General features: G+C 34.0%; 3 protein-coding genes and 1 pseudogene across 7 annotated transcripts; 1 reads left to right on the top strand and 3 right to left on the bottom strand.

The window, feature by feature from the left end:
- Window positions 1–1,947: 1,947 nt before the first annotated feature.
- LOC112733570 (apoptosis inhibitor 5-like protein API5) lies at window positions 1,948–8,967 on the bottom strand. 2 transcript variants are annotated; one of them, XM_025782577.3, is made up of 17 exons: window positions 8,623–8,967; window positions 8,333–8,440; window positions 8,016–8,177; window positions 7,667–7,766; window positions 7,512–7,577; window positions 6,434–6,531; window positions 6,263–6,337; window positions 6,004–6,153; window positions 5,734–5,799; window positions 5,579–5,644; window positions 5,390–5,500; window positions 4,795–4,884; window positions 4,604–4,710; window positions 3,699–3,813; window positions 3,553–3,618; window positions 3,354–3,454; window positions 1,948–2,730 (listed from the first exon to the last, which is right to left on the bottom strand). In XM_025782577.3, the coding sequence occupies exons 2-17, from the start codon at window positions 8,417–8,419 to the stop codon at window positions 2,517–2,519; spliced, it is 1,674 nt and encodes a 557-aa protein (XP_025638362.1). In that variant the 5' UTR covers window positions 8,420–8,440; window positions 8,623–8,967; the 3' UTR covers window positions 1,948–2,516. The 2 variants fall into 2 exon arrangements, with proteins under 2 accessions (XP_025638362.1, XP_072068700.1); XM_072212599.1 differs by lacking the exon at window positions 8,623–8,967 and having other exon boundaries at window positions 8,333–8,616.
- Window positions 8,968–12,352: 3,385 nt separating this feature from the next.
- LOC112733568 (uncharacterized) lies at window positions 12,353–14,453 on the bottom strand (annotated as a pseudogene).
- Window positions 14,454–17,964: 3,511 nt separating this feature from the next.
- LOC112733566 (negative regulator of systemic acquired resistance SNI1) lies at window positions 17,965–26,622 on the bottom strand. Of its 3 annotated transcripts, none has more exons than XM_025782573.3 (16): window positions 26,242–26,622; window positions 25,984–26,050; window positions 25,796–25,889; window positions 25,621–25,704; window positions 25,420–25,509; window positions 24,807–24,878; window positions 24,410–24,479; window positions 24,280–24,329; window positions 23,873–24,085; window positions 23,726–23,796; window positions 23,550–23,619; window positions 23,275–23,340; window positions 22,983–23,135; window positions 22,473–22,582; window positions 21,869–21,985; window positions 17,965–18,923 (listed from the first exon to the last, which is right to left on the bottom strand). In XM_025782573.3, the coding sequence occupies exons 1-15, from the start codon at window positions 26,363–26,365 to the stop codon at window positions 21,913–21,915; spliced, it is 1,407 nt and encodes a 468-aa protein (XP_025638358.1). In that variant the 5' UTR covers window positions 26,366–26,622; the 3' UTR covers window positions 17,965–18,923; window positions 21,869–21,912. The 3 variants fall into 3 exon arrangements, with proteins under 3 accessions (XP_025638358.1, XP_025638359.1, XP_029147555.1); XM_025782574.3 differs by having other exon boundaries at window positions 18,162–18,273; XM_029291722.2 differs by lacking the exon at window positions 17,965–18,923 and having other exon boundaries at window positions 21,814–21,985.
- On the top strand, window positions 18,064–21,771 carry LOC112733567 (peroxidase 19). Of its 2 annotated transcripts, XM_072212598.1 has the most exons (4): window positions 18,064–18,665; window positions 18,746–18,946; window positions 21,007–21,290; window positions 21,388–21,771. In XM_072212598.1, the coding sequence occupies exons 1-4, from the start codon at window positions 18,381–18,383 to the stop codon at window positions 21,404–21,406; spliced, it is 789 nt and encodes a 262-aa protein (XP_072068699.1). In that variant the 5' UTR covers window positions 18,064–18,380; the 3' UTR covers window positions 21,407–21,771. The 2 variants fall into 2 exon arrangements, with proteins under 2 accessions (XP_072068699.1, XP_025638360.1); XM_025782575.2 differs by having other exon boundaries at window positions 21,007–21,771.
- Window positions 26,623–27,934: the final 1,312 nt, after the last annotated feature.

Raw genomic sequence — 27,934 nt, 5'->3', positions numbered from 1 at the left:
AAAAACTCAGAAACTATACTCAACCCACTCAAAAACTAAAATCAAGTATGGCTAAAGCAAAATCCAAGTCAAGAAAGCAGACATCCTGGAATGGTAACCCCCTAACAGCACCTACTTGACACTAAAAGGTCATCTACCACGCAAGAACCAAACAGACAGCAAGAACAAGAAGCAAATACAGACAACAAACGCACAAGAAAGACACCAATGAGAATATGAAACAACGAAGCAGAAAAGAGAAGGGATTAATGCTTACCTAGATTGGTTGCAAAAACTGGGAAGGAAACAGGGAAGATGCGCAAGGATGCTAGAACGAAGCTTTGGGACCTTTGGGAGTGAAGAAGAGAGAGATAGGAGGAGCAAGACTGGGAGAGGAAAAACTAAGGTAAAACTGTTTAAAACTGCCACTCAAGAAGCGCGAAAGGCCTGGGGGCAAAATGGTCTTTGCATACAGGGTTTTCCAACCCATTATGAGCATTTAATGCTCCACGCGAAGAACGAGGCAACAAGCGGCCATTCCAGCAACGAACAGACACGCGCGCAAGAGTCACGTCCCCTCCACAGACGGCCGACCTGGCGACAACGCACGAAAGGAGAGAACACACCACCAACGACCCTCACGGTCGTTGCTAGCGCGTTGGGGGCACTGTTACGGCCTGGCCCAAACTGAATGTGGGCCGGCCCAACCCGGGCACAACCCGACCCGAACGGTTAGGAACAAGGCACCCGTCCGCTAACCCGGACACGCGTCCCTGACAGCTTCGCTACAGCTGTGCAGGGGAGGTCTCGAAGAAGGTGGGCCTATCCTTGCAGGGCCCACCTTTGACACGGTATAAATGGGGAAGGACCTACCCTTCTCCCAAGGTACGTCACACATCATTTCCCCTTTTTCGCCTGCACACTCTACTGACTAGAGCGTCGGAGTGTCTTTGCAGGTGACACCCCTCCCCCCCCCCTTTTCTCTCCACATGAAGTGCTCGGGAAGTCGTCTGCACCCTCTCCAACCCAACGGCCCAGAACCGTCCGGTACCCGAACAAAAATTACTTGAAAGAGGATGAACTTACATTCATTTAACTAAAAGAAAGAAAGAAATAAGGAAAAAAAAAAAGAAGAAAAAAAGCGCAACATTAGAAAAAATATTTTTCTGTATTTGCAGCAAATTTTGGTGTAACACGAAGATATTTAGGTGTAATACGAAGATATTTGGGTGTATTTTAAGAATTTTTTAGTGTATTTTTATTCTGATAAGTTCTGCATAATTCAAAACTCTTCCTCTTCCTCTTCCTCCTCTTCATCTTCTATTGCCTCTTCATATTCTACTGCTTCTTATTTCGTTTTCTTATAATTCTTCTTTGGAAAAAAAATCAAACAAAGAAAAAAATCATAATATTGCAAAATCAATAGAAAGAGAAAACACGTGAAGCAACAACAACGGTAATAAAAAACAACGACGAAGATGAAACACGCGAAGAAAAAGGAAAAAAAAAACGCAAAGAAAAAGGAAAAGAAGAAGAAGGAAGAGGAAGAGGAGAAGGAGGAACGTGAAGAAGTGTCTTCCATAATAGTGAGTAAGAGCGCACTTTGGAAATAGTTGAGTGACGCGCGTGTTATCACGCTCCAGTGGGTGAATGTAATTTTTGTTATATTTGGCCCAACTTGTAAGACTTGTAAACCAAAACGAGTTGTATGTGTAGCATAACTCATTCATTTTTACACATTAAAATTTAATCCAAATATTCTTTTAACATGTTATCCGATTAAGACTAACATTCAAGTATACTAATAAGCATCTATTTCACATATGGACTAAAATAAATTTAAGTACAAAACCAACATAAAACATCTTATGAAAACATCCACGTTAAAAGATATCTACGTTTGAGTCTAAAATCTCGTATTTGACTCGTCTCCTCTTAGTATCTATGCTAAATTAAAGACAACCAAAATGTTTAAATGATTGATCCATCTTGCTTCATTAAAAAATAAGCCACAGTAAGATATATAAGGAAAAATTTCTCACCACTGAAAGCACGACATCCGCACATTTGAGAAAAATATTACAAATATGTAAGGAACATTACCTAAATTTTATCCTACCTAAAAAATTAGGTCAAGGGTATGAACTTGGAAATTGCTTATAATCGGTAGGAGAGAATGCATTCCGATCATTGTGCTAAAGAACCTTACCAATTATAATTTGACATAAGTTGAAACTGATTCTACTAGTCAAACGTGGTCTTGAAATAAATTGTCATTAAATTACATGCAATACATACCAAGGGGCATAAGAAGTTTCTTCAAGTGGTTCTCACCTGCTGCTTGCATCAAGTGGATTTGGAAAAATGATCAACAAGTCGGCACGTTACATAAACAAGCTTCCGACAAAGTACAACTAATGTAAACTCTGATCCTCCACTATAATCAAAACTTCCTCTGACAAAGAATTTTAGTACATTTAACAGGCCCTATTCGTAGTCACCTGAAATCCAATGTGATCTATGTCACCACAAGAAAGTTACCGATACCCTCCTCTTCCTCTTCCTCTTCCTCTTCCTCTTTCTCGACCACCCCAGCCCCTGCCTCTGCCCCTTGGACCACCCCTTCCACCACCAGATAATCCTTCCAGCGCTCTATTGACAAGCTGATTTGGCAAACCGCCACCACCTCCTCGACCCTTCTTTGATGGAATATTGTTGGATCCATTAGTAGAACCAGAAGATCGTTTGGATCTGAAGTAAAATAAATAAATAAATAAATAAGTTAATCAATTTCAAATATTTATATTGCACAAAGGCCAAAGCCATGAGATCTTTGATATTCCAAGCTAGGGGGTGAATGGCCTAGGTCAGGCTGGGTTTTAGTTAGACCCGGAGCCGATTGTAATATGTTTCCGGGTCTATTTTAAAGACCAACAACCACCCTAAATTAACCCGAAATAATATGGTTAAACCGGGTCAACTCAATAAATTATATAATATTTTAAACCCTAAAAACCTTATCTGTAACGATTAAATTTAATAAATATTATATAATATTTGTACGAAAATAAATTATTTTAAAGCAAGAATAACACAATATAATGTAAAAGATATTAATTGAAATATAAAAACATAACATTTCATTACTAATTCCACTTGAAAGTATGTATTTTATTTATAAAACATGGGCTCAGGCCGAGGCCTCCAAGTCTAACCAATGCATGACCCGAACCCAGCACAAAAAGGACATCGGGTAAAGATAACAAAACCAAACCCGGCAAAATATGCTTGGGGTCCAGGCCAAGCCGGGCTTTGAATACTGTCACTAGGGAAAAAGAGTAAAATGATATTTAAAAGAAGAGAAGGAACTATACCCAGCGGCTGGTGTGGTAGATGACGCAGGTTTTGTTGCCTCCTTCCAAGAAAGGTTGACTCGCTTATCTCCAATGAAAGTCGGCACTTTAGCATGCAATGGCTGATCATATAAATCAAATTAGTAAAAATATATAAGAAAATAAAATAACGTATGTGACAGCACATCTGCAAAAGAAGCTGGCACTGCAGCCCTCTTACCTTTGTCATGGTCAAAATGTTGTTGCAGGTCCGCAACCCGGTTGTAGCATTCTGTTTCTTAGTTTTCTGCAACATCGTGTAAAAATGTTAGGATACAACATAATCAGAGAAAGGCAATACATTACTTCAAAACCACAAAAACTCACAATTTTTTCCTTTTCTTCATCAGTTTTAGCATCAGCCATAGATTTGCTGTTTTCAGCCATTCCTTGTGTTAATTTCTTAATCGTGGCCCGGGTGAACTCCTCAACGTTATTCAACCTGGGTGAGAAAATAACAAAAAAAAAGGTGATCAGAAAACAAAAATCATCAAAGTCTGTACAAAATGGGTCAAAAATGGTAAAACAATGGAAAAAAGTTACTAGTAGACCACTCTCAAGAACAGGACTGAACAGTCACTGAGAACTCACAAATAACAAAGTTTACTTCTTATTGAACTCTGAAAAAGCCTATTAATATTAAAATGTTAATAACCCACCCCTGCTAAGTGCAGGCTTCATACACTGATCAGGTTATAATATCCATTTCATAAAAGGGTATATGTATTAACTTTGGGCTGAATTGACACCCAACTAATAACAATAGGTTCAAATGGCACAATAATCCCCATAATAGATAGTAAAAATGAGAGGTACAATCTATATGGAAAAGGAGAATTTAAAAACAGTTGGGCACCAAAATCCAGAGGATGGGAGAGTTGGTAAACAAGGACAGCACTAACACGATGCCAATTGAGATAAGTAGAAATCATGAATTTTCACAAAGATGTTCCAGGCAGGGAAGCCTTTTAAGGTTATGAAAAAGTTAAAATGTCTTAAAATTTGAAAGAATAGAAAGAGGATATGGTGACATAAGAGTCAAGAATGAATTCTTGGAAGAGATTGAGGCAATGTATAGATTGAATATGTATGCCTTGGTTCTACTGAAGATCACATAACAAGAAAAATCTACTAACAAATATGAGGATATGTTAAATGATCTTAGGAAAATGAAAACAAAAAATCTGGTGAACTCTGTTTTATTTTTATTAAAAGATGGATAATCATAATACCTCTCAGTAAAATCATTGTATTGCTCTGAAAAGTCCTCTCCGAGCCTATCAGATGGCTGACCAGTAACAATCTTATAACCGCATAAACTGTTTGTAGCATTGGGAACCTAAGAATAATCAAATTCAGCCATGCCTTGCATATAGGGTGCCAACGCAACATTACGATATTTTCTTAAAGATAGAGGTAATACCTTGTGAGCGAGGTGATGAAACGTGTACAACAAGCACTCAACATATGTAAAGTTCATCTCCTCCCCAGACTTCTTCCAAGTCATATATTTCTGTTAAGAGCAAGCCAGCTTAATGAAACATAAAAAGAGAGAAGAAATTACACCCATATAGAGCAAATTGATATATTGTCCGTAGTCCTGAGATTTTTTTTTTTTTTTTGGTATTAATTGAGTCTGTGAATGATTACGCACAATAATTAATCACATCATTAATAAATTTGACAAAAAATGAATATAGTCTTCAAAAAGTGACCTTACTTTTGTCTTTGTCAGGACTCATGAATAAATATAGGATATTAAAGTGATCAACGATGAAATAAACTTTGAAGGAATAAACTGATATAATCCAATCTTTTAGTAATCAAACATTAATTCTTTCATAAAAATAACGAAGTAGAAAATTTGAAGGAACAGAGATTTGACCTTTCATATAACAGAATAAACTAGACTTAGTAGACAAAAAAACGTTAAAAGTTTTCATAGCAGGAAGCAGTGCCCTATCCAAGAATTAACGCATTGAAATATGTCAAACATGCCATTTTTAAATAATATATACCTTCAGCAACTGAACAATAGAAGGAAGCATTTGGCGTGAATCTTGCGGTGTTGTGTAAGGTGAAAATTCTGCAAGACTTCTGAGCAAATCTACTTTCCGTTCCCCAGGAAGCTGAGAGGGATAGAATCATTTTAAGAATAAATTGATAGACATGACTATTCTTCCCAACTTAATTATCTAAAGTATTACCTGGTCAAAAACAGGTATTATGTACTTGTTTATATAGTTGAGAAATTTGTTGCTAGATGCACCCCTCTGCAAGGAAAATATCAAATAAATAAATAAGAAAAAAGACTAAACGAAAAACAGTATGAAAACAATAAAGGGGTGTAAACACTCCTTACCACAACAAATGGAAGTGCCATATGAAGGCATGATATCAACCTGTCAATATGATCTGCATCGGAAACCTACAAATTACCAGTTTAAAAAACCACAGCATGAGACCAACAAATAACAATATTAAACATGCAACTAATATTACGCCTAAAATCATACAATCTTATATAAATATAAAACAGACTCTTTTGATACCAAAAATGACCAAGTTTGTGTGTCTAACTGGATGAGAGAGAGAGAGAGAGAGAGAGAGAGAGAGAGAGAGAGAGAGAGACATTGAACTGTGCATCTAGATCAGCTTGCCCTTCAATGATTCCAATCAGCTCTTTCATCCTCTCAGGCGGAGCCTTCTCTCCAAATAGGTTCAAGCTCTTGAGGAAATCTATAAACATTCTAAATTCTATACCAGTTACATCTTCTACACTCTGCGATGAAATGAAACCAAAAAATTCATCAACATCCAAAGACACAACAACAATAGCAGAGAACTAAACTCAATTGATAAAAGTAACAAGATAGGCTGATTAGGAATACCTTTTTTATGAGATCAGTTATGTGTCTTTCCATTTCTTCTTGAGGCTTCAACAGTTCAGCTTTAATAGGGAAAACCTAAACAAAGATATCTGAAACTCAGCATATGCTTATATTTTAATGATGCAATAATAATAATAATATGGACATTATAGTCAAGCTTTCTCTACTCACCTTATCTCGAACAAAGTTGATAACCTTTTCACGAATAACTTCATCTGTACTTGGCTCTTCAACACTCCCAATGTGCTTAAACAAAGCCGTCAAAGAAGCTGCATTGACAATCATGCTATAAGAGACAACCAAAATGCACCACTAATTATAATGTTTGGAATCTATAAATAATATTGTATGATTATCTCAATATTATTAATTAAGCATTCAAATATGCATTATATAACAATACAGGTTTTCTCTTTAACTGTAGCTTTCAACGAAAAAATCATAAGTCCACCAACACTATTCCCTGGAGCTTTATTTACAAAATTATTGAACAGGCAATTAATCCCATCCTTGCTATCTGAGTAAATGTTTCAAGTTTTATCTCTTCATGAATCCATACTATAACATGATACAGGTGATCTTAATTGGGTGCAGGGAAGAAAAACTAGGGGGGATTTTCTAAATAGGACTCACTATTCATCCCAATATTGTGACGACTCCAGCCAATTGACAAACCAATACTTTCAGAGTAACGTATTTCCCAAAAGCACATACCATGTCCATCAGTTAGGTGTTAGACAAGAGTATTGTTAGATTGCCATTTTCTTTTTTCCATTATACATAGATGACAAGGCTTGACACGGATCATGCCTGATGGCTCCGTTGTTTATAGATAAGATTGGCTAGTATTACTACCCGTGAAAGGAAAAAGTTGCACATAGAGTAAATCAAATGTAAGATCAGCTTGAGAATTAGTTTACATGATAATGAAGATTAATATATCAGAAGAAGTTCTTGAATTCAAGTTTAAGCACTTTACTACCAGCTACCAACTATAGGCCTTTGGATTGGCATTTTGCTATATTTCTATTCCTGTGTCACGTTAGTGTACATGCAACTCAGCAATCATCACACTATGCAACACCTAGAATTAGAAGCAAGTTATTTTTGCTTTAAAGTAATGTGGACACACTGTTTTAAATTTTAATCTAGATGAACTTAAGGTGCTTAATAAAATTTAAATCATTCAACTACCAGAATCTGCTCTGCCAGAGAGACTTTTTCCTAGCATAAGGGCAAATCAGAATACCTTTCACATCCTGCCGCAGCAGAGACATAAGAGCCTTATGTACAGCATCACGCTCCACGAATTCCTCTAAATGCAACAAGGGGGCAAAAATCAGAATCTCAATTGAGACCAACATCTTAAGAATGCAAAATCTTCAAACAAAGACTGCAACATACCAGACCCAAGAATTTGCACTAGAATATCAACCATCTTCCCAATGTTTTCAGGCGTATCCTTGCAGAAAAGAGGCAGTCCTCTAATTGCTTGCACCCGTACCTGTACAGCAGGATCATAAGTTCATAACACAAAAGAGGGAAAACAAACCTCAGGAAAGAATAATAACACTGCATTCCTTTACTGGAAAAAGAATAATAAATAAACACAACAAGAACAACAAAACCTTGTCCTACTAGGTAGGATCCACAACATAGATCAAATGACTAACATTGCTCCCTGTCATGTAAAGACAAATAAAATAAAAAGAAACAATAGATAGGCAGAATTACAAGCAGTATAGCTACTGACCCCAAGTTCTTCAGCCTCAACCAGATCAAGATGGGCGTCAAGGGCGGGACCAGAGAGGTCAGGGAAGAACTTGTAGAACCTAGGAATAAGCTGCGCGGCGAGCTGCTTCGCCTTTACGCTCGTCTTCGCGGCATCTATGATTCCCTGGTAATCATTCACATGCTGCCAATCCAAACAAACAAATAAACACGATTCAAGACACAACCATTACACAATCGAAAACCCTAGTACTCCAAACTGAAAAGGAAAAAGTAAAAACACATAAAGAACTTCAATAATATATTTTTCGTTAGTAGTAGCTAAAAGAGAGAGGTGACCTGAGACTTATCGGTGGCAGCGTTGAGCTTCTCGCCATACTCGTAGAGCTTCTCGATGTAAGCAGCCTCTTCGGAAGGGTCAGTCATTGGGATTGGAAGGTTCTGCCACTGAAATTGGAATTGAAATCGAAGGGATAAATTAGCTTGCGACGAAGAAGAACCAAAAGGGGATGGGTTTTAGGTTTATGTTTGATTTGAGTGTGGTAATCTGAGTTGTTCTCACTCTACGTTGAGGAAGAAAGAAAGTGTGAATGGTAACTGACTAACTGTAGCAGTAAACTAGTACTGACCTGAAGAAACAGCTCAGCTCTGGTCTCACGCGCGCGCGAGGGTTGAGTTGGGAATTGGGATTCAGTGATGGAGGGTCGACCTCGTCTTTCGATGGGGGCGAGTTCAGTTTCCTTCAGGTAAACGCTAAACCAATACTGCACCGTTTCGTCTTTTATCTTCTTCACTAGCGAAAACCAACTATCTATCCACTTGGATGTAAACGACAGGTCGTTCTTATTAATTACTACTACTATGCCATAAACGGCAACGCAACCCTAATTAAATTTACATGGACTTCACCGGTTACGGTTACGGTTACGGAAGCAGTTACTTTAGATGACAACTTTGTCAATAATTGTCTCATCGGTATATTTTAAAGAATTTCTCTTATTTATAATATCTTAAGTAATATTTTTTTTTTTTCTATTTTGCTGTTAATAAGGATGTAACTTTATAGAATAAGTGTAATACTATTGTGTTAGACTGTTAGTTAATGTTTATTTTCACGAGATAAATTCTGTTTATTTATATAATTTTCTATTATTATTAAAATATTTTTCTTAACATGCGTGTTGTGTGTTTTGGGACAAGTATGGTAAAACTAAGAGCTGTAAATTTTTGCATATGAAGCCATTTTTTTTAGATTATAATAAAATAATATTTTCGTGTTCTTTTTTATTTGTCAAGATTTTAGAGGTGATAACAATATGGGTAATTTGATCATTATGATTCTACATGCTTTTTTATTAAAATAAATAAGGAAAAAACTTTAATTCCCTAATTACGCATGGATGAAAATAATTTCAAGAGTACGCAGTCCCAATTCATGTACGTCACCCATAAAATGGGTTTGCATGCCAACATAAGAGAGCCGCCCATGAAATGGGCCAGGGTTCCAATTAGGGTGTTCAAATCCAAATCGATCTAAATTAAATCGTTCATCCAATCCAATTCAAACTGAAAACCAATTAAAATCGCACTAATTCGGATTTTATTGGATTCTATTTTTTGCAAACTGTTGGATCGGATCGGATTTCGGATCTAATTTTCATAACCGATCCAATCCAATCCAAACTGCACAATGTACTATAATATTATTATTCTATTATTATATTTACAATTATATTTATAACATGTTCAATTTTTTATACATTTTTATATTATTCATGTATTATTATTATTTAATAAATATTTTATGTTCAAAATGTTATTTATTTATTTATTTTAACTAATCTATAATTTTATTTCTATTATTATGTTATTATTGGCTTTTTAAGATATTGTTGAGACTTGTTATATCATTGTTGATTATTTAAAATTTGATGTTGAGACTTGTTATATATATTTAATTTTTTAATTTATAAAACCGCAAATCCAATCCAATCCAATCCAAACCGCACCACAAGTAAAATTAGTGTTCGGATCAGATGAATTTTTTACTCAAAACCGATCCAAACCGCACCGCGAACACGGAACACCCCTAGTTCCAATACAGGGACAGCAGGCACGAAATGGCACCTCAGGTACAGCGTCCACGAATTGTTGCAACTCCGGGGTGGTACACGTGAATTGGCACGCCATGGGCAAGTCTATCGGGCCAGACGCGAAATGGAACCACATTAGTTGTACTCCACACGAAATGGAGCCCGGAATTTGCTATATAAGAAACACATAGTTCCAATGAGTAGATACTTCCAATGCTCCGATGAAAAGAAAACATCATCAAAACTTGTTGGTCAGACTTAATCTACATTTTCTAATATGCAAACGAGTTGGCAACCGTAACTGGCATTCTGTAAGTCAATTTCGTGATTTCCTTCTTTCCGACCAGACTGGTATTCATTAGGATCACATTCTTCAGCTCTTCAAACACGTCTGCAGAGGAATCATTATTCATAGTGGATCATCACAAACAAATGTAACACCTCTAGATGTGAGAAAAATTTCTCCATTCGAATATACAACAACGTACACATTTTCGGTGGTCGTGGACACTACAAAATACCCACTACAGAATTTTACAAAGAAGAGAAAGACAGAAAAAAGAGAGAGTCGTTGGAATAGAAATTTTCTGTCACACAACAAAAATTTCCATCCATGCTTGCAAACTGCCTGCCCCACCCCTTTATATAGCGAATTCCGGGCTCCATTTCGTGTGGAGTACATCTGATGTGTGGTTCCATTTCGCGTCTGGCCCAATAGACTTTCCCATGGTGTGCCAATTCGCGTGTACCACCCCGGAGTTGCACCAATTCGTGGACGCTGTACCTGAGGTGCCATTTCGTGCCTGCTGTTCCTGTATTGGAACCCTGGCCCATTTCGTGGGCGGCTCCCCTGAATTGGCATGCAAACCCATTTCGTAGGTGACGTGCATGAATTGGGACTGCGTAGTCTTGGAATTATTTTCATGCATGCGTAATTAGGGAATTAAAGTTTTTTCCTTATTTATTTTAATAAAAAAGCCACAAAATACACAATTGTGGTGGAGGATTTTTACATGTCATATCCATGACAAATGGCCTTCTGTTTAAACATTAAGCTTCCATCTTCCAAATGAGCATTTAGTTGTGTTTAAGTGAGATTGCTTCACTTCTTTCACCTGATTTTTCATACCTTTAAATTTTACACAATCATCAACTTGCAACATCAAGCAAGGAAGTTGGAATATGACTAGTAAATTTGCTTTTGAGGCTTTTGATCGCACTCTTAAGAGATCTTATGAGGTTCTGTAACAACAATTCAACATATAAACTTTTTGGTGGAAAAACAATTGTCGTTGGAGGTGCCCTTCGTCAAATATTACCGGTATTCCAAAAAGCTTCTAGAGAAGATGTACTTTGCAACAATTAACTCATCAAAGTTATGATCTTACCATAAAGTGCTTACCTTGACCAATCATGAGATTGCATGAGTTCTTTAAATTTGGGAATCACAGTTTCCTCTGGATATTATTGTTGACACATAACCGAAATTATTGGATAATATGAGTGACTTCAATTATTTGGAAGATAAAGTATTGTTAGCACCAACTCTTGAAGATGATGAGATGCTCAATAAAATATATATATATATTCTTTCGCAAATTCCTTCAGAGGAGAAAGAGTATTTAAGTTCGGACCCATTTTATGTGACAGATCAAGATGTTGGCATTGAAGCTAAGTGGATAACTATTGAATTCTTAAATGAAATGAAATGTTCTTGAACTCCAAATCATAAATAAGTTTTGAAAAACGGAGTTCTAATCATGCTACAAGATTAGTTGTTAGTGAATTGAGACATAATATCATAAGTGCTATTGTTATTACAAGACAGCATATTGGTGAGAAAGTTTTCATTCCTCGAATGAATTTAATCTCATCTGATCCAGTTTCAGAGAAGACAATTTCCTATTGAACTTTGTTTTGCCATGATCATTTATAAAAGTCAAGGGCAACCACTCTCTCATGCCGGTTTGTTTTTGTCAAAGTATGTTTTCACTTATGGACAACTCTATGTTGCTATATCAAGAGTAAAATCCAAAGCTAGCCTTGAGATATTAATTTTAGACAAGAACAAAAATGCATGAGATAGTACTAAAAGTGTCATGTATCAAGAGGTTTTTGAGAAGATTTGGAATAACGTGATATGATAATGCAGTGATTTCCATGAAGATCATACTCTGAATGTAATGCAAAGCTTAGCTTTATTTTTCCCTTGCTATTCATATTGTATTTTCTTAAATGTTATTTGTAGAATTAACAATCAAGAAAATAGATCAATGTTCATAAATAGTATTGATATTTTTCTAGTTTCACACATCCTTCATTGTACTTTATTGGTAACTGGGTAAGTAATGTTTCAGCAAGCAAGAAAGAAACAAGACTACATTTGGGGATATATATATAATTGAAAGTTAACTTCTAGTCCCTTCCTTGCACCAGAAGGAAACACATAAAAGTATTTGAATGCAAGATTTTAACAAATAAAAAATGAAGAAATATCTCCTCTAACCTTGCCATGAGTAATTTCCATTTTGTGTCTCCCTTCACCATAGGCTGCAGACAGACATCTCGATAAACAGGTTCATTTGCAACTTCAATGTCCTTGCTCCAATCAACCCTTCTTCTTTGCTTGTTGCAGCAATTTAGTATTTGTCCAATTAAAAGTGGTCACAGAATCGGCATGTTCAACGCTTGCAAGACATCCTTAAACTCAAAATCATGTGTTTCTTTGTTGAACCTCTCAACCAGTTTGCACCTCGCATCATTCAAATAGAAAGACTGAACAGTTTCTATTAGCCATTCCACCTCAGAGTCAATCAGCTTGCTGGTAAACACAACATCCCCACGGATAAGCACCAAGTCCTTCGTCTCAGCAAATTCTTTGTAAAAGGTCACAGTAAAGTAGGGGCTGCTTGTGTTCCCCTGGCCTTGTAATCTTCAAGACCCGTAAAAAGAATGTGTGGCATCTGCACTGCAAGAAAAGAATGAATATGCATCTCAAGATCAAATTGGAAGAAGAGAAACAAATAGAGACAACAAAACAAATAAATCGTTTGCATCAACATAGCTGAACTGCATGGTATATTCAAGTTTCCATTAGTTATCTGAATAGATTGGGCTTATAGAACTTCTACTAATAACCTAGATTTTTAGGATGTACATAAGGGTCCAAGGTCAGTGTTTATCCTATGTATCAAAAGTCAAAACTGTTCAGACTCTCTTTTAAAAATCATCAAAGATTTGTAACACAGTTTTGATTCACAAGTATAAATTAAATTTAGACTAAATGATAACCGAGATAAAATTTTTATCAAACCTTGAACAAACATTGTTGTATAACCACTTCCTCTCCAAACAGGAATGACAAAATATCGGCTGCCAAGGATAAACAAAGCTGAGGTGAGAACATGAATTTTGGAATGGTACAAATATCGTGATACCTATCTTAATAACAACCAAAATAATTAAAAAAGAAAAAATAATACCATTCTGAAGCTCTATGCTCCAGTAGGTTATAAAGTTTTGCTTTCATGGATGCTCCAATATGACCTCTTCCCAAGTGATACTAAAATAAAACAAGCCAAATCATATTATCATAAATAAATAAACAAAACTCTTCAAAGGAGACATAATAGCTTTATGATGAATTGCATTCCATGATTCCATCAAAGCTAAGAAAAGCTAACTCAAGCTATTCAATATATCACATTAGGCACAAGCAAAAGCATTTTTTTTTTACCAAGTTCCACAAATTCCAGGGAAAATAATAAGATAAAAAAACAAATATAGTAAAAGCAAACAGCAAAGACAAAGAAGAGGATTTTGAGTTTAATCTGATCCTTCTCTTAATGCATATAAGTCCATAAAGGAAGGAATAAAGAACTATTTGATACATGGTAATTGAGTAATAAGTAGCCCGAAAATGAAAGACTTGCATCATCCCAAATAGAAGCAATATCATCAGGATAGCGGTCCTTCAATCTTTCAACATCTACAATGGAATCCAAGGGCTTTGGCTGCAAAGGAGTGAACCCACTGGCGAACTTTGACGTCCTGCAAAACCCAACCGAACCCCATTTCCGGATATCTCCCGGAATCTCCGGCTACTGTGATTTCTGGGTAGTTGCTGCAAAGAAAGTGCGTTTAAGCAGAAACGGGATTCTGGCCTTGGACAAAGAAGCTATGGTCCTTGAGATTGTTGAAGATACCCTTTGCATGGTAGAATTCAGAAATGAGAAAAAGGAACAAATTTGACAATTGAATGAATCAGTGGCAGTGTTTTGTTTTCAGGGGTTAAGCTTGAAAATTTTAGTAGAAGCGATGGTTATGACTTATGAACTTAACTTGGTAAGAGGCCGATAGGCGTAGGCGATAGCTTATGATGAGTTCATTAAATTTGTTGAACAAATTTATAAAACAAAACGTTTCAAGCCTTATTTTGGGCCTATATCCAAGTTAGCCCAAAGTTTTCCCCAAATGGGCTTGCGCATAACATACATGTTGACCAAAGATCAATTGTTCACTACACCAAAAAAAAAAAATCAGTTATTGACAACGAAAACATCACCAATAATATTAAATTAGAGTAAAGTATTTTTTTTTTTCTTTAAAGTTTAATAGTAATTTTAAAAATATCTTTAAATTTTATTTTATTTTAATTTTGTCTCAAAAATTTTTTATTTGTATCAAATATACCCTCCGACAGCTAAATTTTCAAAAAATTTAAGACAAATCCAACAATAATGTATGATAATTATGTTTGATTTGCTTGTATTGAAGGTTATTCTTATATAATTGTTGTTGAATTGGTTCTAAATTTTTTGAAAAATTAGCCATCAAAGGCATATTTGATGCAAATCGAAAATTTTTAGGACAAATTAAAACAAAATAAAATGTAAAGGTATTTTTTAAACTTTTACTAAACTTTAAAGACAAAAAATATATTTTACCTATTAAATTATTAGTAGTTCTCTAACAATAAAATTAGTTTATTTAAAAAAAAAAAAGAGTTCGGAAAGAACCATAAGAAAAGAATTTGAGTGTAATTTTGTTTTATTTTATTTTTTGCTTGTTTAGGTATAGTCTCTTGTTTATTTCATGGAGCATCCCAACCTTTGGTTGTTAAAGAGAAAAGCGACATAAAAAGAGTGAGAAGATAAACAAGATGGATATCGTTGTGTGGAATAGAAATGCTTGTCCTTTTATGGATGAGAAAAGAATTTCTTCTAGTTCTACTATGAATAATTCCTACGTAAAAAAAAATAGAAAATAACAAGCTAAAATGTTTAATTCAGCATTGCCTTTTCACATAACATGATACCACTTTGCATTTTCAACTTTCAAAAGTATCATATGAAAATGGAAGAAGTTTGAACTGAATTTAATTAAAGCTGCTAAGCATGCAAAAGATATATACTTGATTTAATAATGAGGCTCAAATATTTCTAGTGACAATAATATAATTTTTTTTTTTTGTGAGACAATATAATCTTATTTAACAAAACAACAAAAAAGCATCTCTTAATAACAAGCTGACCCCAAAAAATAAAAGGGGTGGAGCCCAAGTGAAAAGTTGTGTCACTTTCACTTTGGTCCCTGAATGAATGACCATAACTCATAAGTCATAATAACTCTTGTCATGAAAAAAGTAGCACCACCCACCATACAAGAGGAATGATATTGCTAAGATGGTCCACAGTCCACTAGCTTTTAGTATGGTTACAACAAGGGCTTTCAACACTTAAGACGAACCTCAGAAAGGAATAAAAAAAACAAACTCAGCAGTTTGGTCATCTTATTTACATACATGCACTGGATTAATTATTCTATGAGCACTTACATTAATTTAGAGTTCCGTTACATGCACTTTTTTTTTCCTTGTCAGAAGTCAAATGGTATTTTTTTTTTTTGGTGATAATATTACAAGTGTGAGGACATAAAATTAATCTCGTTCACTTTAAAAAAAAAATAAAAAAATATGAGGAATTTATAGTTTATAAAATGGAAAATTCATTAATTTGATACTTTAAAGTTTTGAATTGAATATGGGTGTCTTAAACCTTTTATAGTGATCTAACAAATAATTTCAGAACTGGTAGTTCATTGGTCTGGTGATTAAGGAGAATTCAAACTGGTTCAACAAGAAACCCATTATGTATTTTTTCATTTGGTTTTAAGTCTTTTGGATATCGAAAACTCTCCCATGATGGCCTAACACTTTAACTATTTATTGAGATACGCTAGTAAATTAGTTGAATTCTATTATGTTATATCATATTAGAGAGAATGAATATTATCAATTACTTCTATTTTGATAATATTACTATTTTTTTTAATAAATTCATACAAATATACGATATAAAAAAATAATATATAATTATATACGAAGTGGTATTATCAAACATAGAAATTGTAATATCATTCCCCAACATTAAAAATAAGTGAATTTACTCAGAATATATATAAAAAAGAATTGTGAATTCGAAAACCATTTTTTCATCTAGTGGTAGGAGGAGTGGGGTGTTTAGGCTTTAAGTGCACATGCCATGCATTTATTAATTCATGCAAAGGTAGTGCTCAATGCTCAGTGGTTGTTTGTGAACTTGTGGTTCTGCTGACTCTCTCTGTTATCCTTTTCCTTTGACCATGTTTTTGTACATTAAAAATTTTATTCTCACATATTTGTTTAACTCTATTACATTTTTTACAGTGCAAAATAGTTGTGCAAAAACCAATATCCTTTATCCTTTGTAAATGTTAATAGTCATCCCTTACTAGTTTGCTTTATGTCCTTGCTGAGTCCTTGAAATCCAATCCACTTATGAAATTGGATAAAGTATCCAGAGGAACTCAACTATTGGAAAGAACTAAATAAATAAGTGATAAATTACAAAAAGAAATTGACATTAGTACATCCTAATCCAAAGATTTAAGGTATTAAATTTATAAATTTCTTATATTATATACTATTTATTTAATGAATTTTTAACAAATATACCAAAGACTTTTTGCTTAATGTTTTACACTTCAATAAAAGAGTTTTTTGAACACTAATCATTCTATTTCATATTAATATTTTATTTTGCTACTCTCACTTTTTGGTGACTCTCAACTATAATACTTAAACTATTGAGTAAGTTTTATCCATAAAAGTTTTAAATATTAACAAATCTATTCGAAAATAAATAAAATTTGCTTTGTATTAAAAAAAATAATCTACATGCATAAAAATATTTAAATATGTTAATTTCATTCATAAATAGATTTATTATCACTCTAAACTTTTATAAATAAAAATAATAATTACTCATATTTCGTGAATACAAAACTAATTTTGTTTATTTATAAATAAAAAATTGTAGTTTACTCCAAACTATTCTTAATATATGTCTCATATCTATTCATTGGCCAGTCCCATTTAATCTATAGCCAACATTTTTAACGATCTAGAGCTGCTGCAATTCCATATATTCATACACGTGAATGAATCTCTTCATCACCATCACGAGTTTCTTCCTTAACATTTTATCAAAATTTGAAGCCACATATATTTTAATAATGATAGTTCAACTTTACTGTTTTCAAATAATCATTGATAATTGATAAACCAAGAATGCTAGGGGACCAGCAATTTTGATGTTTTGTAACTATCAATTGACCATCAATAGTGTTTTTAATAGTGTGAGATTACATCTAATGGTGGGAAATCACTCACTTTTGTTTTGATGGTTAAGTGCTGGCCAGAAAATACAAAAGTTGTGGCCCCCTAGACTTTTCCTTGATAAACTAGATTTTTTGTCTCCATTGTATCAACTGTCACTGAGATTATATATTCTAGGGAATCCAAATTAAATCAAAATACCATTTAAGAAAGAAAAAAAACAGAGACACCTATCAAGATGCCATGAAATGTAGACCCTACATTATATAAATAATTTCCATTTGACCAAACATATAAATGATAAATCCATTATGGATTATAAACAAAATAGAAGAAACGTCAGAAAAGCTGTTATCAGGTGGCAAACCTTCAAAGTCTCAACATGTTCTTCAAGGAGATGTCTTTTGGATTTTTCTGAATTCTTTTTTTTTTTTTTTTTGGGGCTTTGTAACCACCAACTACTAACTCAGCTTCTTGTTTCCCTTCTCTCTCAGATTCACGAGACTTGATTCCCTTAAAACCCCTTAAATCTGTACCATACAAACAAAACATTTCAACATCATTATCATTATTCCAACCACAATAACACCCTTTTATTTTCCTTTGTCCTAAACTGCTTCATTATTCCAACAAAGTCATGCCTGTCCCTAAATATTCTACTGCTTGTTCCTTCTTCTCATCTCAATTCACTTGTTTGTTTGTTTTCTTCATCATTGTAGCTGGAACTACTACACCATGCTTAGCCAAAATTATTACCAACAACACCACCCGCCGCCATCGTCAGGTCTCAGTTGATTACTATGCAAGAACTTGTCCCAATGTAGAACAGCTTGTAGGGTCAGTCACCAACCAACAATTCAAAGAATCACCTGTTTCTGGACCTGCCACCATTAACCTCTTCTTCCATGATTGTTTTGTAGAAGTAAATGCTTTAGCTTTGCTTGCTTGCATGCATGTAATAATTGCATGCTTTATTGAAATGACTTAAACCCGTGAATGCAGGGGTGTGATGGATCTATTCTAATAGCATCAAAGCAAGGAAGCAAAGAATTGGCAGAGAAAGATGCAGAGGTTAATAGAGAATTGAGAGTGGAAGGTTTTGAGACCGTGATGAAGGCTAAGGAAGCAGTGGAGAGAAAATGTCCTGGTGTAGTTTCATGTGCAGACATTCTTGCAATTGCTGCAAGAGATTATGTGCACTTGGTAAGTAATCATTTCTGAGTTTCAGTTAATAAAAATACTTGATTACTACATTCTTTTTTCTTCTTCTATAATCTTCCTTTGTTTTTCTTCAAGTGTGGCCACCTTGCAAACTATTCTCTTTCATAAGGTCAAGAAAATTTTGCATAGAAATGGCATGAAGAATAGGCTTATTTGATATTAGAGAAATCAATATAGTGGTTATATAATGGATGATGAAATTTTCTTCTCTTTTCTCTAAGTGCTTCTTAGTTTCTTTCATAGTAGATTTACATCCAAACCGTTTATGAAGAAAAGTGTTTTAAAGAAAAACTTCTTGTTCCCCCTAATTGAATAACAGAAAATTTGGGAAATACTAATAATGAAAAGGGTTAAAAATTAAATTATAGACCTAAAATTTTAAGCATTGTGGTCTTACAGAACTTAGTAAACAAAAACAAAAAGGAGTCCTAGAATATATTGCAGCTTTTGTGTTTGCCATTTTTTATGACAATAGATGTATATTTGAAAAAGTTGCATTGCTTTGGAACAGCTTTTTATTTTATTTTACCAGACAAACTAAAAGAAAAAGCCCATTTTTTCCTTCCTAAATAAAGACAAAAAATGTAGCAGTTATGTTGAATAAAATTCTCTTTCGATTAGCTAATTTATCCGCTGGAAAAGACACAAAATGGGTTAGGTATTTTGGTACTGACTGGCCTAGATTTGGGATATTCAAAGTAACTTAGAATGAGTTTGGTTTGTATTTTTGTTTTTAAATGTTTTCAATTTTTAAGGTTTTATAAGGAAAATAATAAAATAAAAAATGAAAATAGAAAAATAAAAATCTCTGAAAATGAAAATACAAATTAAAGGCACTCTTAGTATTTATATCTAGGAAACAGACAAATTGATCTTAATAATAAACAAACGGTAACGGTTAATACATAAGAATCTAATGTCTTTTTTCGATATTGTTAACTGTAGTTTTATAGTGACATGAGCAGGGTGACCACTTTCATATACAAAGATTTAGCAGCATGAGTCAACTTTAAGTTTGTTTCATAAAAATGTTAAAGTGTAGTTAAAAAATTAACTACTAAATTGATTATTATATATTTATATTTTATACAAATAACCAATATTTTTTTATAAACATAACATTATTGTTTTTATGATATCCATAAATTTTGTACTTCCCGAATTCCAGTCAAATTTTATATATACACACACTAAGCAAAGCTTCTTAAACCTTGAGTCTAAATTATTATAACTTACTATTGTCCTTGTCTATGAGATGTCAGATTTATACACGTTGGAGCCTTGTGCTTAAAAGTACTGAATAATTTAATTTCAATTTATGTTTAGTCAAAGATTAATTCATCACAAATCTAAACTCTATTTAAAGATTTATCGTTTGACCAATGAGTTACTACATGCATAAAACAAAATTCGAACCTCTGATACTCGTAAACTAATGAACTAATCACTAAACCAACTAGTCAGTTCAATCAAATTTCTAATTAGATTTAATGAAACGATATGGTAGCCTATCCATTTCAATGGAATAAAGCTCAGCCTTTCTAGTTAAGAATACAAAATAATTCCTTTTCTAAATCAACTAAACGTACATATTAGTCTTAATAAAAATTACAACTACTGTAACAGCTTGAGTTTAAGAAAGCCAACTGGTAATATTCAATAATGCACTATCATCGAAAGGTATGAATCGCAAAAATTACAATGAAAAATGTTATATACTTTTCCTTTAACACGAACTCAACACACATCTATGACTATGAGACTCCAAATAGTGATACACTATATCTAATAATAGAAAAATCTATGAAAAGAATCAATACAGATAATACATCTTGGTCTCAGAAATCATATTTGTACCACTTTTTGATACACTATATGTACCCCTTCGTTCTATGGTACAAAAAACAATTTTTTTTTTTTTATCTTTTTTCACTTTTAATACAAAAAGTAAAAAGTATACACATGAAGTGTATACAAAAATAATGCATATAATATTTTTCCATCACAATTAATGACTATTTATTGTGTAACTGGTGGCACAGGCAGGGGGACCATACTACCAAGTGAAGAAGGGAAGATGGGATGGGAGGATATCAATGGCATCAAGGGTGGAACCCAACATCCCTCATGCAAACTACACCGTTGATCAGCTCATCAAGCTCTTCAACTCAAAAGGCTTAACCATACAAGACATGGTTGCTCTCTCTGGTGCCCACTCAATAGGTTTTGCACACTGCAAGCACTTTGTGAAAAGGCTATACAATTACAAGGGCAACGGTCAACCAGACCCAAACGTTGACCCCAAACTCCTCAATGCACTGAGAATGTATTGCCCTAACTATGGTGGAAACTTGGACATTGTTGCCCCATTTGATGCAACTACACCATTTGTATTTGACCAAGCATATTATGGTAACTTGCAGAAGAAGATGGGGTTGTTAGCTTCCGACCAGGCTTTGGTTTTGGACCCAAGAACCAAGCCTTTGGTTCAGGAGTTTGCAAATGATAAGAACAAGTTTTTTCAAGCTTTTGCAGCTGCCATGGATAGACTGAGTTTGGTGGGAGTGAAGAGAGGGAAAAAGCATGGAGAGAAGAGAAGAGACTGCAGCATGCATGCATGAAGATTGGGAGATGGGACTGACACAATTCTTGCATTCATAACTGGACAAGTGACTTCAATGTATCTTTTATTAAGTTCATGTTTAAGTAATTCATTGTTTGTGTGCAGTTATGTATGCAATAGTTGGGATGACATTATTATTTGTAACTTCGTGTCTTGGTGGATTCAACTTAATTACTTTGGAGAATTGATTAATTCCAATCAGATTAAAGTAAAGACAAAAGAAAAATTAAATAAAAGGAAACCTGCAATTACTGTAAGGTAACAAAAGGAGTTGATCTTACATTGTAGGACAGAATATTTGATAAAGTCGACAGTTATTTCCATCCTATGATTTCATGGAGATAATAGTTGCCGCAGTAAATAGTGCTTCTTTCCCAATCGAGAAAATCTCCATAGATCTAAACCATGATAGATAAAATCAGAAAATTGTCAAGATACTAAAATTATGGATCTTGGGTTACTAAATAAATAATGGATTTTTATAGGATATTTAATCAAATTTTGAAATATATCAATACTTCAACATGGAAGGATACTCAAATTGACATGGTTTCACATACCATTAGCACTCGCAATCATTTTTTATACATTAAATAAATGGGTTTAGCTAACTTGTGCCCCAAGGGCACATGATAAGCTTACCATTGGTGGAAAATTTTAAATGTTTTCATTTAATGAATGCAAAACAAATGCATTGGAAACTTAAATTTTTTATATTTTCAATAAAAAACTTTCTTAAGTTGTAAACTTAACATGTTCCCTTGGCAAATGTTAGCTAAACCCTAAATAAATAAGAGTTTTGTTACGTAGTCATCTCCCAGATAATGCAACTATAAGCAAGCAAGAATAGTGTAAGATTAAAGTCCTGAGAAATTGTGCCCTTACTCATTTGTACTTCTCAAACTTTCAAAAGCAGAGATAAACATCTGACACAAGTCTGCAAGAGCACTGACTCCTCCTTCTGCATTTCCTTCTGACAGTATTGATAATTGCGCCTGAAAGCAAATAAAACCCTTTTTTATTGAAAAAAAGAAAGAACTAATTTAGAAGCTCCTCATACAGTTATTTGGGATAGTTGAGAACATACTTCTACTTCCAGAGGGCATAAAAGACAATGCTTCATATTAGAAAAATGGATAAAATCGCTAGCTAGTCCTTAGTCCCATGAGGTTTAAAGATACCAAATTAGTCATCATCCAACACCCATGATTAAGAAGTTATGTATATGCAGAACAGGTTGGTTTGCCTTTCATTGTTGTGTTCTTTCTCTTCAGTTCACCTTTAGGAGGGTTTAACTCCTAAAGCTTTGTACTTTTATCTCAAAAGATTTATTAAAAGTTTTGTCATTCAAAAAAATATATATGGTGCTTCGACTCATTGAATAAAGACCGGTACCTGAAAACCAAAAGCCAAAAGGAACTGCATTACATCTGGACCAATTTTTTTAGTAATGCTTTTAGTGCCAGTTTTATTTGAGAAGCATTTCAAAGCCACTTCAAATGTGGCATCCTCAGAAGAGCCATTTGACTTTCGAGTGCGAGCAGAAGGCTGCAATTATGCATAAAACAAACAAAATTAAATAGAGATTATGAAACCTGTAGCTTACTATCCGTTGAGGCTCCATTTCAAAAGTAACAATACATAATGTTAAGCAAGTACATTTTCAAACAATCTAGCTGCTGATTACCTTAGTCATGTATTTCCACAGGTACTGCACAACTATTTCCAGTTTCCATTTTGGTTCACTGAAGGTCTGCAATCACGCTCAGTAAAAACAGAACTATTAGCCATAACATAACTGTCATGTCATCAATACTATGTGAATATTATATAGTGAGATTTATTTTGCTTCTTGATTAGTATAACTAGAAGAAAATGTTTCAAAAGGAAAGGGACAATCCTGTACAGACAGTTATTTGCAAAAAGGGTGAGAGGAGCAGAGAGACAATATTCACGCTCAACCTTAAGAAATACGGGGACGGTATCTATGCTGTAAGCTAGTTGATCTAAAAGTATGTCCATCAAAGGTTTTCTGCACCAAAATAGGATGTCAGACATATTTTAGCCAGGAGCACTGAGTAAAAATGAAAAATCAATTGAAAGGAACCTAGAGAAACATAATTAGTTGAAACAACTACCTCAGACCATCTGCTCTTGTTGTGTGGCCTTCAAGATCTGCTTTCTTCCTTGATATATCAAGGTCCATAATCTAAAATAATCCAGAATATTAATAAAAAAAATAAGCTGTTTGAACTTCAAAATACATAATCTTTTCAGAAACTTACCATAACAAAAAACTTATCCATAGAGACACAGGTGTTCTTCACTACTTCATGTAAAGCAAAAGATAATGCAGTATGAAAGTGTTTGGATAACTGAGATTCAGTACTCTTTTGAATCTCTAGATGGTTACTGAGTTCATTTTGAAGTTGAGATAGTTGACAAAAAACTATTAAGCAGTCCTGCATCATGCTTTTGTAGTTTATTTTCCTAGATCCCTGCAAAAGCAACTATGATCAAGAAACAAATCTCTAAAGGAAATGGATCAAGAGAAAATAAGATCTCAACAACAGGACATATGGAATGAAGACTACTGGTATTCATTTACTTAGCATGTTGATCAATATGGTTATTTTTTATTGTTTAGTAGATAAAGTCCTCCAGTGCTTTTGGTGTAATAATAAACAAATACCAGTAAAATATTGAGCATAGACTCCCTCTGCATGTTCCAGTTCATGGTTGCTGCAAGAAAACATTACATAGAATATAAAAAGTAGGCTAAAGTACGGCTGCAACAAAGATGAGTGCAACTTCATACACACCGTTACGTGGTAGAAAATCGCCTTCAAGAACAACGACAAGATATTGAAAGAGTAACATGTTCTGCAATGCCTGCAAGGTGATTACACCGAGAAATAACACTAGTAACTTTTATTTCCTGTTGAAAAATTGCACTTAGTTTGTAACATTATGAATTAAAAGCTTAACATATAGAACGCAAATATCGTTTATCTTTATGAAAAATTATACTTAATTTGTAACATTATGAATTAAAGCTTAAAATATATACACAAACAGTAGGGAAGAGTTGTGTAAATGGAAAATATAGCTAAAAAGTTGACTACATGGAATAGCACCAGCTGGAATTTTATCACATACCCAACGTTAAACAAGTATTCACATATTCTAGAACAGAACATACAATGTTGGTGAACTAACCTTCATGTTTGATGCTTGAAATTCAGTCTCAGATGAAAGTTCGGCAAGCTCTTCAATCAGATGATGAAAGCTCTAAGGTTGGTAAAGAAAAATGAAGAGCGAAATGAGCTCAAGAATTCGATATCAAATTGCAATTTAGTGGAAAGACACCATGGAAAACTCAGAGAAGCTGAAATTTTAAAAATCTAAGTTGAAAACAAACAGAAATAAGTTCGTTTAGTTGCAATGATTTTATATCTACAACAAAATTATCTCTGCCTGCTACGAAATATTGTGCAACACAACAGATTAATATGACTTATTCACATTAAAGGAGCAGAATGAGATAGCTAGCATGCATTTCTATGAAACACGTCAACGGACTTATGCAATAAAATGTATCACTGGTTATTTCATCATCTGCAATTTCGTACATGCATATCCAAAAGTAGCTTCTCATAAATTTGGATAAAAAGAATCAGGTAGGCAATACAAACATCTCAAAAGAAGTTACGGGAAAATATGTTGATAATTTTTTTCATGGAAAGGTTAGGATAAAAATAAAATACATCAACACAGTTAAAACTGTTACACGTAGTGAAAACAACAACTAGTGAAAAAGAAACCAACTCACAGAGGGTTCAAGAGGTTGATCAGGCTGTTTTTTACTTTCTTCACCAACAGAATTGGCATTATCCTGGAACACAAGAAGGGGAGACCATGCCTACCAAGAAGTATTTTGCATTTGTAAGTTCAATTAGCATCCTATATTTGGAATTAAATTTACCTAGAATGAAAGAAAACAATAGATGAGATGACTCATAGCCATTTGTACCTCTTCAGCAACAACCAATTTTGATGGAGAATTAGCAGATGATTTCGAATTATCATTGCCGGTTGAATACACACGAGGGAAGTGCTAAACCCACAAAGAATTTACAAAATTGAAAGTATCAGTTATATTGGGGACTACAAATATAAAGCAGGAATATCATGTGACAGTCAAATACCTTTTCTAAATCAAGCAGCAGCTTATAACTCGCCATTATCACCTCTAAAGACTTCCCAGTCCTCAGCATACGGAAGATTGCCCTAAAGATTTTTCTTCACAAAACAAAACAAAAAAACAAAATATAAAACTCAACACACAAGTAGACACACTACAACAAAATACACCTTACACTTTCAACCAACTTACCCAGTGGGAAGCTTTCGGTGTTTTTGAATAATTGAAGAAGCACGCACGGCATCCAGAAAAGCAATCCCTGCATGTATTATGAACCCTAAGAATGAACAGACACAGAAACTTTTCTATGACCGAAACCCAGTTTAAACACATGGATTTTCTAAGTGAGCGCGAACTCAATGAAGGATCAAGTGAACATGGAAAGAAGAATCAAACAGAAAAATTATTCGGGAAAAAAGAAAGTTTGACTGTGATGGTTACGAATCTTACGATCATCGAAGGCATCGTGAGCTTCGGAGGCATCAAGCATGGCCAACATGCTATCTTCCATTCCTATCCCTCCCCCACCGACTCTGTTCAATCTTCCACTGCTCATGTTGCTAGGGTTCTCCATTTTCTTTTCCTCTCTGGCCAAAAAACAACAAAACTATCGAATTTTTCTGTGTCAATTTCAAATTTCAATAGCATTAAATAAAATTTAGAAATCAAGGGTTTATGTATCTTCCCGCCAAAATTGGCAAACTAAACAAAAAACTTCACCTCACTAGAATTGTAGAAACTTATATATCATTAGACCGACAGATATTGGGAGATAGAAACAAAGACAAGATACAAAATATAAATTAAATACGCTTTTTTATTATTTAGTATAATATTATTATAAGAATTTAATTTTAATATATGGTGAGTATAAAAATAATTTTATATAATATTATACCAATAAAAATAATTACTTTTTATATTGATTATGTGATCTAATTAAACTGATGTGATTGTATAATTATATAAAACACTATATATTGTCAGTGACCTGCAACCTCTTAGGTGAGTATGAGGAGAATATGCCATTTGAGTTATAACTCGTTGGCGCCTGAGGTGTGGTTGAATTCCAATTAATGTTTTCGTTAATAGTTTTTTATTATCTAGGTGAATAATATTGTAAACCTTACTTGTGAAAATTATTGTTCATTGTTGATTGTTTGAATTGAATGTAATGTAGTTGTTCTGATGAAAATTGCTGTCCATTTTATATCAGATTTTTTGGGATAAATCAAACATATTTGGGTGTAATAAAGGAGATTTTAGGTGTATTCACAGGTTCTGATTTTTCAATTGAACGAGAGTGACTTGTATTATTGTTTTTACTCGAATCAAGTTATGAGGTGTGGTTTGAATCTAGACAATGTAGTTTGTTCATAGTTTAAGATTTTACAGTTGAATTGTTTTAGTTTCTGTTTGATGCTTATTGAATAATTGTTGTTGCATTCTATAGTTTATCCTAACTTTTAATATGGTGTATTGTGCACTTTTTTGGGTGTATTTTGCAATTTCTGTGAGATGTTGATGAGGAGTTTGTTCCAAAGGTTGGGATGACTTTTAAGATGCTTGAAGATGCTACAAAATTCTACAAAGATTATTCGAAAGCTATAGATTTTTCTACAAGAGTTCGGAGCACAAATAAGAAGGGTAATGAAATTAAGAACCAATTGATTACATGTAGCAGAGAGGGAAAATGAAAATCGAAAATATCTCCGACCGAGAAGACAAATCTCTCAACTGGTTTAAATTGTCCTGCAAGAATTTATATATACATATTGAAGAACATCGGTGTTTGGATCATTTCGAAGGTCGTGTTGAATCATTCACATTCCTGCTGTCCAAATCAAGTAGAGATGCTTAAACAATACAGGGAACTAAGCATGTTCGTGCGTCGTACAATAAAGAATAATGAGGAAGCCGGAATCAGACCAAGCAAAACATACCAATCATTTGTCGCAGCAGCCCGAGGTCACCGCGAGTTAAATTTTATCGAAAAAGACGTGAGAAATTACATCACAAGAGAAGTGCGGAATGTTTCGAAACTAGATGATGCAAAAGAATTTGGGAAATACTTATTAAGAATAAAAGAGAAGAATAAGAATTTCTTTTTCGAGCTTGAACTCGAGGTTGATCAGTTGATTAA

The sequence above is a fragment of the Arachis hypogaea genome, chromosome 13 (genome assembly GCF_003086295.3).
Source record: "Arachis hypogaea cultivar Tifrunner chromosome 13, arahy.Tifrunner.gnm2.J5K5, whole genome shotgun sequence".
Taxonomy (NCBI): domain Eukaryota; kingdom Viridiplantae; phylum Streptophyta; class Magnoliopsida; order Fabales; family Fabaceae; genus Arachis; species Arachis hypogaea.
The sequence above is the reverse complement of the archived record's forward strand: the minus strand, read 5'-3'. Positions and strand labels throughout refer to the sequence as shown.